The sequence below is a fragment of the Zalophus californianus genome, chromosome 15, assembly GCF_009762305.2.
Source record: "Zalophus californianus isolate mZalCal1 chromosome 15, mZalCal1.pri.v2, whole genome shotgun sequence".
Taxonomy (NCBI): domain Eukaryota; kingdom Metazoa; phylum Chordata; class Mammalia; order Carnivora; family Otariidae; genus Zalophus; species Zalophus californianus.
Window position 1 is genome coordinate 20,643,425 of NC_045609.1, and position 13,220 is coordinate 20,656,644.

Sequence of the window (13,220 nt, forward strand, 5' to 3'; positions counted from 1 at the left end):
TGAAGGAAGCTGTGGTGTTTGGGAAGAGGTAGACTGGAGAAAAGATGAATCAGGAGAGATACAATGTTTTGAATCATTTATATATGGCTGTCATGTGAAGAAGAATTAACTGTTCTCTGTGTCTCCAAGATAACAGTGGGAGAAAATTTTTGATTCCATATAATGTTGACTCCTGAGCTCTCTGTAGATAGAACAGCCTACCTCAAGAGGAAATAGATTTGTAGTTGCTAGACATATTCACATACAACTTGGCTTAATTTTTGTGGAGAAGTTTCAAACACAGGAAAAGCAGTAGTAAAAATAAATCTTTCCATTTTTGAAGTATTTAACACCTTTATGAATATTATACAATGAAAGTGAACATATATTGCAACAACAAGGAGTCTCATATATGTGTCCTAATGATGACACTTTTATTAGGAAGAACAGAAGGTGCTTTGCAGATATTACAGTTTCTACAAATTAAAGGCTTGTGGCAACACTGCCTCAAGCAAGTCTATTAGCACCATTTTTCCAACATTTGCTCACTTCATGTCTCCATGTCCCATTTTAGTAATTCTCACAGTATTTCAAACTTTTTCATTATCATTATATTTTTATGGTGACCTATAATCAGTGGTCTTTGATATTACTATTGTAATCATTTTAGAGTGCCACAAACCATGCCTATATAAGAAGGCAAACTTAGTGGATAAATGTTTTGTGTTCTGACTGCTCCACGGACTAGCCATTCCCCCATCTCTCTTGCTCTCCTTAGGACCCCCTATTCCCTGAGACACAGACAGATTAAAATTGGGTCATTTAATAACCCTACGATGACCTCTATGTGTTCAAGTGAAAGGAAGTGTTGCACATCTCTCATTTTAAATCAAAAGCTAGGAATAATTAAGCTGTAAGGAAGGCATGTCAAAAGTTGAGATAGGCCACAGTTAGCCAAGATGGGAATGCTCTTTGCATTTTTCTTTAGAAGTTCTTGAAGGAAATTAAAAGTGCTATTCCAGTGAATACATGAATGATAAGAAAGTGAAACAGCCTTACTGCTGATATGGAGAAAATTTGAACGGTCTGAATAGAAGATGAAACCAGCCATGACATTCCCTTAAATCAGAGTCTAATCCAGAACAAGGGCCTAACTCTCTTCAATTCTGTGAAGGTTGAGAGAGGTGAGGGAGCTATAGAAGGAGAGTCTGAAGCTAGCAGAGGTTGGTTCATGAGGTTTAAGAAATAAGCTGTCTCCATTACATAAAAGTTTAGGGTGAAAAAACAAGTGCTGATGTAGACGTTGTAACAAATCATCCAGAAGATCTAGATAAGATAATTCATTAAGGTGGCTACACTAAACAACAAATTTTCAATGTAGATGAAACAGCCTTCTATTGGAAGAGGATGTCATCTAGGACTTTCATAGATAGACGTCAAAGCCTGGCTTCAAAGATTCCAAGGACAGGCTGACTTTCTTTTTAGGGGCTAACACAGCTGGTGACTGAAGTTGAAGCCAATGCACACTTACTATTCTGAAAAATCCTAGGGTCCTTAAGAATTATGTTAAATCTCCTCTGCCTATCTTTATAAATGGAACAACAAAGCCTGGATGACAGCACAACTGTTTACAGCATGGTTTACTGAACATTTTAAGCCCATTGTTGAGACCGACTGCCCAGGAAAGAAGATTCCTTTCAAAATATTGCTGCTCATTGATAATGCACCTGGTCATCCAAGAGCCCTAATGCAGATGGACAATGAGATTAATACTGCTTTTATGGCTGCTAATACAACACTCATGCTGCAGCCCATGGATCAAGGAGTAATTTTGACTTTCAAGTCTTATTATTTAAGAAATACATTTTATAAAGCTATAGCTGCCATATATAGTGATTCCTCAGATAGATCTGGGTGAAGTCAATGGAAAACATTCTGGAAAGGATTCTCCATTCTAGATACCATTAAGAACATTTGTGATTCATGGGAAGAGGTCAAAATATCAACACTAAGAGGATTTTGAAGAAATTGATTCCAACTCTCATGGATGACTTTGAGGGGTTCAACACTTCAGTGGAGAAAATAACTACAGAGGTGATGGAAATAACAAGAAAACCAGAACTAGAAAGGGATCCTGAAAATGGGACTGAATTGCTGCAATTTCATGACAAAACTTTAATGGATAAAGGGTTGCTTTCTATGGATGAGCAAAGAAAGTGGTTTCTTGAGATGGAATCTACTGGTGAAGATGTTGTGAAAATTGTTGAAATGACAACAAAAGATTTAGAATATTACATACGTTTAGTTGCTAAAGTAGCAGCAGGGTTTGAGGGGATTGACTCCAATTTTGAAATAAGTTCTACTGTGGATAAAATGCTATCAAACAACAATGCACACCACAGAAAAATGGTTTGTGAAAGCAAGAGTAAATATATGTGGGAAACTTCACTCCTGTTTTATTTTAGGAAATTGCCACAACCATCCCAACATTCAGCAACCACCACCCTGATCAGTCAGTAGCTCTCAACATTGAAGCAAGATCCTCCACCAATGAAAAGATTATGACTCATTGAAAGCTCAGATTATGGTTAGCATTTTTGAGCAGTAAGAAATTTTTAAGTAAGGTATTGTACATTTTTTAGACATAATGCTATTGCACACTTAATATACTACAGTATAGTGGAAACATAACTTTTACATGCATTGGGAAACCAAAAACTAATTTGACTTGCCTTATTGCAATATCCCCTTTATTGTGGTGGTCTGGAAACATACCAGCAATATCTCCGAGGTATCTTGTGGCCCTCACTATTTCTAGTTGAAGCCCCTTTGTGAATAGCTACTGTGCTAATTTTTATGATGCCTTCTCCTCTTGATAAAATTAGTTAAATGGAAACAACTCTATTTATCTACATTCTAGGATAACAGCAATAACTCGGGGTAGGGAGAGATATTAGCATGGATAGTTTCTCTCTGTATCATCAAAGAAAACCTAATGGCCACTCAATAATGTGTATTGATTTCATACGTACATACATACATACATAGCATTGAATCATCATTCAGTGGATGTTATTGACTAAGTAATCTCTTTAATAAGCCTCACCCCACTCTGAAGTTTTTCACATTATGGATCTTGGGGCGGGCCTAGTTTGGATGGAGTCAGGAAAGCTAAACTCCAATTGAATGCAATGTGGTAGTTTTGTTTACACAAATATTACAGAGAAAGTCTCAAGATAAGATGTGGTTGTTAAATTAGGGCTTCTTATCATGCTAATGCATGTATGGCACATGTCAACTACTGTAACATCAGTGATGTTACAGTAAATTTGAGAGAAAGTTAGATGTTCAGAAAAATTAGAGGACTTTTAGAGATCCTATAGGTATTTCTTTTAGCTTAGAAAGAACTTTGGGAAACCAAAATGTATAAATCATAAAAGTCACAGCTCTATATCTGCTGAGATAAAAATCCTAGAAAAATGATTCATCAGGAAATTTCTGTGGATAGATTTAAGGGGAAACTAATGAGATCAGGGTTTCAGGAGAGCTATTTTGAGCTATGTTCGAGGGGAGTAGACTAAAGATTTTGTTTGCCAATAATGTAAAGATGTAAGTGAATCTGTTTCGAGCCTTGTGAAAAACTCAAAACTAGAAAGATATATCTGTGAAGGTAAGAACAACCTGGAACTTGTGGCAAAATGATTGTGGCTGTCAGCTATACTTATAATTGCTCACCATATATAATTTATTTTCAAGATTCCCTGACATGGAGTTAGGGACGGTTATGTACTTGAACACATTCTGAAAATACTCTACTGTAGTGAAGAGAAGAGGAAAGACCAGAGAAGGGAAAAAAGGCTCTCAATAAAAGAGGTTCAATCTATGGAGAAATTCTTTCTTCTCCATCCCTCCCAAGATTTCTTTCCCCTAACACCAACTCCTTTTAAATTTTGACTAGTGACAGCAGAAGGTATTACAAGACAGCAGAAGGTATTACAAGACATGCTATTCTGGGAGCCATTTTAGTTGAGCTGTGTTTACCCACAAATATAAAGACTAGATGTTGCTTTAGTCCTTAAGGTTAATCTACTTGTATATCATTGGAAAATAACTATTAGTTTAAATAAATATTTAAATTCAATTAATTAACATATAGTGTATCATTCATTTCAGAGGTAGAGTTCAGTTATTCATCAGTTGCCTATAACACCCAGTGCTCGTTACATCATGTGCCCTCCTTTATGCCCATCACCCAATTACCCCATCCCCCCATCCACCTCCGCTCCAGCAATCCTCAGTTTGTTTCCTACAGTTAAGAGTCTCTTATGGATTTTAAACATGGAAAAAGTGTGTAACAATGAATTTTGCATGCTTCTTATGCCATGTGATGCTATACCATAGTGTTAATATTTTTAGTATATAACCATTAGTATTATGAATGAACAAATCAATCTTTTAAAATATCAAAATATTAAAGGACTTCTTTTTGTGATTTTAAATAATCTCAGAAACCCAGCAGTGTAACATCATTCTCTCATTGTTTCTTTTCAACTCCCAATTCTACTGTTCTAGTCTGTATTATAATTTCTTAAACTCCTGTCGTCCTCCATTCCATTCATCCTATGAAACATGGGAAGATTAATCACATACTACTACTTTACAATTGTCTATACCTGCTTAAAAAGCTTCAGTAGCTCACCATTAACTATAGAACCAAAATAGGTAGCCATTGTAATTTATTGAGCAAGCTCTCATTAACAAAATGTTTTAGTGGGTTGATCTTAGTAGCAGATTAAAGAAAGGAGGTAGGAAGACTATGTACATGGTAATTTCAATAATCTGGTTAAAATGATGAAAACCTAAATGTAATAGTAGCACCTGTAACTTAGTGGGGAAAAATGTCCATGATATATTGCAAAATTTTAATTGTTTTGAGGATAGTTTGATTTAAAGAGGAAAAGAGAAAATCAGAAAGCAGGGTGACTGGGTGACTAAGAGGATACAGCTGCCAGTCACTATAATGGGGAAAAATTAGAAAAAGCAACCAGTTTGGGGAATGAATTGATTAATTAGAAGTGGTTATTGGAATGTAAATAAAAATGTTCATTAGTTGGAAGTAGGGTAATGACTTATGTTTATAGTTGGGGACATGAAATAGGGATTTGACGATAAAGGTGAGAATTTAAACATTAAAAAGACATTAAAATTCATGGAAATGCATGCATTCTCAGAGGAAATGGCTTTAAACAGGGAAGAACATAATGTCAGAGGTTGAACTTTAAAGAACACCTACACTCAAGAGGGCAGCTTAGAAGCTAGAGTTGATAAACATTAAGCACACATGTAGGAAGAGATCCAGTAGAGCTCAGTGCTACAGAAGTTCAGCAGAAATAAACTGCTGAAATATCAAAGAGGATGCAGATGATAAAAGGCCTGTATGTTGGTGATGTGAAAAATCTCACCAAATCCAAAGATGACATTTGAAGAGTAAGAATCAGTCGTGGAGACAGATGATAAATTGTGTGAAGATTAAAAGGAAATGGAAGCAATGAATAACAGTTTTGTAGCACTGCATAATTTATAATGGGTTTCTTACATACCTTAGAATATTAAGAAGTTAAAATAGTAACTGTTTGGTTCAAATAAGATAATTTTTTAAAATCAAGGAGATCTGGCAATGTTTAAAGATAAAAAAGAGAGGAAAGAAAAAGACTGAAGCAGCTAGAGGAGGTAAAAATAAGAAACTAACAACTCTATTCTGCATTAGACAGGCACTGAGTGGAAAGTACAGATGAGGGAAAGAAAAGTAGCAAGTTTTACGAGGACCTACTGAGCTAATGATAAGGACAAATGAGAAACTTCACTCTGCCTTTATTGCTTTTTCCAGGAAAAAGAAAGAGATCATCTTTTGAAAGTGAGAGAACGGGGGGTTTCAAAGAGAAACAGTCTGTGATAGTTAAATTTTCAAGCAAGCTTAACTTTAATAGCATAAATTTTGGACCAAGTCATCATAGATCTCCACCACCTCTCACCAGCGTTTGGTGATATAGAACTAGAGATGTAGAAATCAAATACTCGGGAGAGATTCAAAATTGAATATTTGCTTATGGGCTTGGCAAAAATCTATCATGAGATAGAACCAAAAGCAAACATAATGTGACAAAATTTATAAGGGACTCATACACTAAACCATAAAGCTATTCTAAATATGGAAGTTCTTAATATTTTTATTTTTTTAATTTTTTCTTAATGTTTTTAAATAGCTATTAAAATATTTCCAGAAATCTGTACTGTAAAATTGATCAGATATGTTTTCTTAATGGTGTTCTTAGTGTTCCATAATAACACTAAGTTCTAACTCTATAAGATGCCTTATAGTTCATACAACACTTGTCTATGTATTATGTCATTTGATTTTCACAAGTCCAGATACAAGTCAACTTGAGTCAGGATAAAGAATTCAGATTGAGTTGCTTTCAACTTTGTCAATCATGAGTTTTATTTTCCCCTACCATTGATAAGGGCTTAGGAAAAGTCATGGTAATGTTATTACCATTAGAGAGGGAAAACAAAACAAAACAAAACACTCCTTCATTTACTAAGCATTTTTTTTTTTTGAGTTTGCTTCTACCTATGGTTTTGGTTCTCGCTCTTTGCCTTCTGCCTAGCCATAAAAACCTGGGTTGTACCTAAGACTGTGGGTTATATAAGAATGACCTCTGCACTTACAAGCTCACTGAAAGGACTTTGTAACCTAGTTTTTCTTTGGCTCTGATAAAATTCTAGGCAGTTGCAGCAATATAATTAAACACATTCAAAGTACTGAAGTTCAATCAAACAATTCAACAAATTGTACTATCTTCTCTGTGCAAATACTATAGTATGTGCTTAAAATTTACATCACAGGGGAAATAAGAACTGTTCAGGGAAGAAGTATAGGTTTTACATGATAGCAAGCTCAAGATGTGTAAGCAGATTGATATCTCTGTCAGGAAAGCTAATGTGCTCCTGGGCTGTGATATAAGATGTCTGGCATATAGAGCAAAGATGGTGATAGACTGCTTGTTTCCCTTTATATTCTTAATATCTCTCCACATCATAGGTGTGTTCACCGATGGACTCTTAGAAAACATTAGATCTATCCAGAAGAGAGTGTCCAAAGTGGTAGAGGGACTCAAAGGAATGTAATATCAGAAATATTTGGAAGAACTAGGAGTATTTAGCCAGAAAATTGAATATGCCTGGGCAGCAGCAGAAGGATTATCATTATTGTGTATGACTAACAGAGGAGAAAATGAAGGCCCTTGTATTGACCTCAAAGGAGGCATATTTGGGTTCAGAATGAGTAAGATTATTTCATGAGGATTTTAATTTACTCTATATTAAAAGATAGACAACTTCTTGTCAGGGGCTTCAACATTGGGTGCAGGATTGCATTGACATATTTAAGGTCCTTTTCAAAGTCTGATTCTTCACATATACTAATAATTTGCAAATCAGAGTGTGATTATGTCTGTAGATAATACAAATAAAGCCCCATGGAAATAAAACAAAAAGAGATTTTTGGCATAAGGAATAATCTTTATAGAGTATGTACCATTTGAGTTGGACCTTGAATGGTAGGATTTTGGCTGTAATAGTGTCGACCTCAAGCTAACAAATGATGTAAGTGTGTGAGGATTGCAATTACTCACACTACAACTTAGATATGAAAAGGCAGAATTTTCATTTTATCTTAAAATTTATTTGGTCATCTTCATGAAATCTCATTCACTAATATAAAGGGGAAGGTAAATAATGTATTTTTAGTGTAATCCAGGAACCTAGATTCAATCAGTTTTTAATCAGTATTTTATTTATCCCTTTAGAGTAAAATCCATCTTTTTAGGTAAGATCCTCATTATTTCAGGTTTTTACCTTATTTCAGACGGTATTTGGGGATATCAGTACAGGAGAGGTTCCATTACCCTGAAGCACTGGGACAAAGGGTCACAGGATTTGAGTAATGTGTTTTGCCTCCTCTGGTCTCTGGGGTGACATCCCTTGCATGCCTAATTGCTTCTGACCTTTCACTTGAAGTTGGTGGCTAGAGAAACTCATGGTCTGTATTTTTTCAGTTTGGTGAGGGCCTGGTAGCCATCTCTAAGACTGACAAGTCTCATCTTTTTTAATACTTTAGACATCCCTAGTTTAGAAGCTCCATTCTGCAGTTTTTGCTAGAGTATTACCTTGCATTTTAAAATCAGGCTTCACAGCAGGTTGACTAGATCTCAACTCAACCACCTTCTGAGTATACAGGAACTTTTAGCAGTTTTGGAAAGTAAATTCCTGCCCTTCCTCTGCCTAACTAGATGTTTTGTTCAAGGTTACTTGAACCTGGCCAGGTGATATCATCCCAAAGATCTAAGAACTAGGGCAGAAATTTCTCTGTCCTTGAGTTTTCCCATACCTATCTGGGTATTTCTAGAGCCACAATCCCTCATCTCACATCCTCAATGTACGAGTGAGTAAAAATATTGCTGGTTGCCATCCTCTAGCACTTCTACCTCTTTTCCATCATTCTCTGAACCAAAAAGAAAAGAATTTTCTCTAGTTTAACTACCTCATAGCCACCATCTTCCTTATACCAATCTCTGGCCTAAGCCTTTATCATGGACTGGGATATCTTGTCTTCACTCTGGGATAAACTGTATTGTTTTGACCACTAGGCCTAGCTTTGGTACGTTAAACCATAAACATATCTATATTTTATCTTTCTACAATGCCTTGATTTGAAGCCTAACAATTTGCTAAAAAAAAAAAAATCCTATGCTGAATGTCAAAAGTGAAATATTAACTCTTTCTTTTGTATTTCTTATGTAATAATCTAAATCCTTAGCAGAAAGATGCCTTGGATTGAATAGGTCTTATACCCAAATGCACATTAATATTTCTTAAAACATTATCCCTTTTTCCCATTATACAGATATTCTGGCCTACGAATCTGATCATGCTAACTTCCCACTTAGAGCCTTTCATAATTTCCTGTTCCTTTTAAATAATCTTTTTAAAGGCTTTCCTTACTAACCAGACAAGGTTAGGACCCCTGCGTGTGCTTCACAAGTTCCCATGATTCCTCTTTCATAACACTCATTATAATTTTCCTTTTTCAATGTCTGTGTTTCTTAATAGATTTGAACTCAAAATTTCCAACATCTAGCATATTGTCCATGGATATAGCAGGTGTTTAACAAATATTTGTGTGAATTATAGCTTTAATTATATATATGAGTTTATATTTCTCACCTGTAAATCAATAAATTGGTAATCTAGTTTACACAGTTCCTTTTGAAATTTGTAAATGTGAACCCACTGTGGCTCAGCTGACAGTATCAATTTCTATTCCTCCAGAACCAGGTTTTAGAACACAGGAAATTCACCAATAAGTGCCATCTTTTCATATTTCTTGACAAGTAATAATTTATCATCTCCTTGGGGACACCCCTACCTTGACACAAGAATTCTCTTAAACTACAAGAAGGAGATCCATCTTCATTAATACCCAAGTTGATAATGAGGACATTTCACTTTAAGATACCCAATTATCTTCCACTAATTTTTATCAACTTGCAGTTGTGCCAAGTTTTCTCACAGGCTTATTTTACCTTAAGCTGGTCCTTCTGTTTTATGAGGCTTCAATTAACTAGATTTAGTCATGTTATGGCTAGAAGGATGTGACTGGAAAGGATAGCATATAGCAATCTGTATGTAAATTGTTACTTTATTGGATAACATTTATGTTTGAAATTGGAAAATACATAAAAAGGAACTTTAATTTCCAACAAGCATATACACTAAAAAAAGAAGAGAGTGGGGCAGGCACTATTTTGATTCTAAGATAGCAACACGACTAAAAACTATTCCAAAGAAGCAAATGGCAAGAGAGGTCAAAAGGCTGTGACCTATATCTACTTTATTTTAAAAACATTTTCACCTCCACTAAGTGCATTGCAGAATACTAAATGCCATTAAGAAGAATGGGCAGACAAATTTAAGGTAAGTTGAGGAAGATTTTCCATTAGAAAAGGATGTTTCCATATCCATGAGGTCAGGTACTGTTTTTTTCCCGCCTTTCACTGGCGCCTAGAACAATGCCCCGCACGGAATAAACATTTAATACTTATTTGTTGAATGAATGAATGAATGAATGAATGAATGAATGAAGCAAGCAAGCAAGCAAGCAAGCTAGACTGCGAAGGCTGAAAGATTAGTGGCTGTCAGCCCCGAAGCCCACGCGCTGCTTTTCCAGCAGGCTGACTGGCATCTCCTCATTCCCTCACCTTTCTGGCAGTTCTGAATTCCCATGTTTGCCCCTCCTTCGGGTTGACCAAAATTCTGTCCGTAAACCCTGCCACTTCTCAGTTAATCCACTCCTCTCTCACAGGGACGCAGCTGTTCCCGAGGAATGCCTGGCTGAGCAAACAGGGGCCTGGAGGGGAGTAGCTCGAGACCTTGAGGGGTAAGGCAGCCCGGGGGCTCCGAAACAAGGATCCAAAGGATCTGGACCCATATTTTTCCAGTCCTTCATAAAAACCAATCTGCTTCTTCTCACCTCCCCGTGCAGACTCCCCAGTGCCAACCTGGGTCCGACTGACCCTATGACGAGGGAAAGGACGCCAAACCACCCTCACCAGAAGAGAAGGCGAGGCCAGCGCGCCACACGCCCAACCGCCCGCCGCCTTCCGGGCGCTCATGCCGTACGACACTCCGCGCGGGGGTAGCGGGGGCTGAGGCGCCAGGGCAGCAGGGGGCGCGTGCGCGTGGAAGGGCTGGGTGGGAGGAGCGCCGCGCGCCAGCAGGTGGGCGCGTCCTCTCGCGCGCGTGCGCGCGCCGCGCCTTCTCCCTCACGCTCCCCGCGCGCCGCGTCCCCTCCCCGCCGGGAGCGCGCGCCTCCCGCTCTCGCGCCGGGTCCCTCTCGGTCTCTCCGAGCCTCACACTCCCCGCAGCTCCTGTCACGGCCGTCGCCTCGGCCGCGGCTCTCTAGCCCGGAGGCTTAGCCTCGGTCCCACGGAGACGCGTCCCAGGCCTCTTTCCCCTCCTTCCGCCACTCCCTGCCCTTTCCCGCCCTTCTCTCCCACCCGGTCCACCGAGAGAGCCTGGATACGAAGCAGGCGGGCTTGAGAAGGGAGTTGGAAAAATGGAGGTGCCGCGCCTGGATCATACCCTCAACAGCCCCACCAGCCCCTGTGAGGAGGTGATCAAAAACCTCAGCCTGGAGGCCATTCAGCTGTGCGACCGGGACGGTAAGAGCGACGGGGGCTGTGAGGAAAGGGGCCGAGCCCGTGGCCAGGCGCCGCGGCCGCCCCGACTCGGCCGACCCTGCTCACCCGGGCATCAGGGTCTTTTGTTGTCCACCCATACAAATAAATACAGGTGGGGATCCTCTCCGCTCATCCGCCCTCCCCTCAGACGCTAGAAACAAAAGGACCCCAGGGCTCGCTCGTTGGCGCGGAAAGTCGCGTTAGTCTCCCGCAGCGGCGCCCCTCGGCGTCCTCGCCCGCCTGGCCCCGGCGCGGAGTCGCTGCCCGGGCGAGGACGCCGTTCCCGCCTGCCGCTCCTGCCCGGGACGAGGCGTTTCCGATGGTGCCGCAGTCCGGGTTTCCAGGGTCTACCGGAACCGAAGGGGAAATGCCCTCTGGGTGTTTTTAGTACCCCTTCTTTCCACCCGCTCACACTAGTTAGCACTCTCAGCCCAGAAACTTATCATTTCCTTTTTTAAACCTCCCCTCTTCAGACCCCCCAAGTTCATTAATCTTTTTATGCTCTTAAATAGGGATTGGGATGACGGTTTTTTCAGTGAAGGGGCGCGGGGGGTGGGGTGGGAGGGAGTGCGTTTCAGCACCAAGGATAGCCACAAGCTTCGTGGTTTGGGGCTGTGATTCAGAAACTCAAAAATCGGTGAAGAAGTGGCCTAATATATCTGCTGTGGTACAGAATATGTGGCGAGTACTCACCATTGTGTCTTGATATTATATAGCTTAATCTATTGTTAAAGTTGGCAGTCTCCTAAAGAAGGAAGCGATTGAACACAGGTTTGAGCGTTAAAGAGATGAGCTAGTACTGTGTGCAATATGGGTAGCTTGTAGTGCTTCTGTGTTATTTGGAGTAGTTGAAGAGTCAGTTCTATTTCATTGATGTGGAACAAAACTTCATTTGTAAAAGAGTCATATGATTAGTAGTTGATTGGCCAGATAATTGTAAAATTGAACATCTGACAAAGGAAAAACCATTTACATGTTGTCAAAATGACCCTGAACACTTTTGGCTATAAATGGAATCAGTGATTAACAGTATATGGAGACGATAATTTAAATATATTTTTTAGCCAGGGTTATGTAGAAATACTAGTGTGCTCACAATAAGGCCATGAAATTTATCAGTATATTATCCAAATAGAGAGCAAAGGTCTTGTTTCTAAAGTCATTTAGATAACTTGATTAGGCGTTGCTCTGCAGTATAGTTTAGGTCAACTGAACACTGAATTTCTGTTTATTAATAAATTTAGGACACAGAATAATTGACCTTTGAAGCCAAAGCCACTTTAAATAATTTCTGGAAAAGGTATAGTATTGATAAATAAATACTCTTGCAAAAGCTGTTTATAATTCCTTTATCCTTAGGTCACCATAGTAATAGGTGCACATATTTATGACATCTAAAAAATAAAGTAACCATTTTGGTATTCCATATATAAACTTGCATTATTAGACTATAGAGATTATTTTTAATATACCACGTAGGCAATTGTATGGGTTTTAGTTTATGCTTTTGTGAGATGACTTTTTCTGGTGTTACCATTGTAAATGTTTGGATTTTCCTAGATGGTTTGACAGAAAACCAAGAATCTAGTAAAAGTATATTTCACCTTCATTTACTTCAGTGATTTATCTAAAGCTTATTACTGTAGTTATTGGAAATAGGCAATTCATAGTTACTCCTCAGAACCCCATAATCTTAATACTTAAAATTGCATTTACCACATTTTCAAAGATATTAGGGAAAATAAAGTTGTTTTTCTTTTTTATGAAGTTTACAGAATTAACAGAGTAACAAAAACTAGTGCTGCATTTATGTGGTCTCTTCTTGTAGAGTAGTAGCTATTTTATTTTTGGTAATATTTTTTAGTTGTTTCAGTTTTCATTATGAATACTGCAAAATGAAAAAAATTATGTAACATTTAATGGGGGGTGCTGGCACTTAGC

General features: G+C 38.6%; 1 protein-coding gene and 1 pseudogene across 1 annotated transcript in view; both read left to right on the plus strand.

The window, feature by feature from the left end:
• The first annotated feature begins 815 nt into the window (after positions 1-815).
• LOC113920620 lies at positions 816-2,571 on the plus strand (annotated as a pseudogene).
• Positions 2,572-10,861: 8,290 nt separating this feature from the next.
• PHYHIPL (phytanoyl-CoA 2-hydroxylase interacting protein like) overlaps positions 10,862-13,220 on the plus strand; it is a 91,214-nt gene continuing 88,855 nt past the window's right edge. Inside the window, exon 1 of the mRNA XM_027596222.2 lies at positions 10,862-11,261. Coding sequence (XP_027452023.1) covers positions 11,156-11,261 — 106 coding nt within the window. The 5' untranslated portion in view covers positions 10,862-11,155. The remainder of the gene's footprint in view (positions 11,262-13,220) is intronic.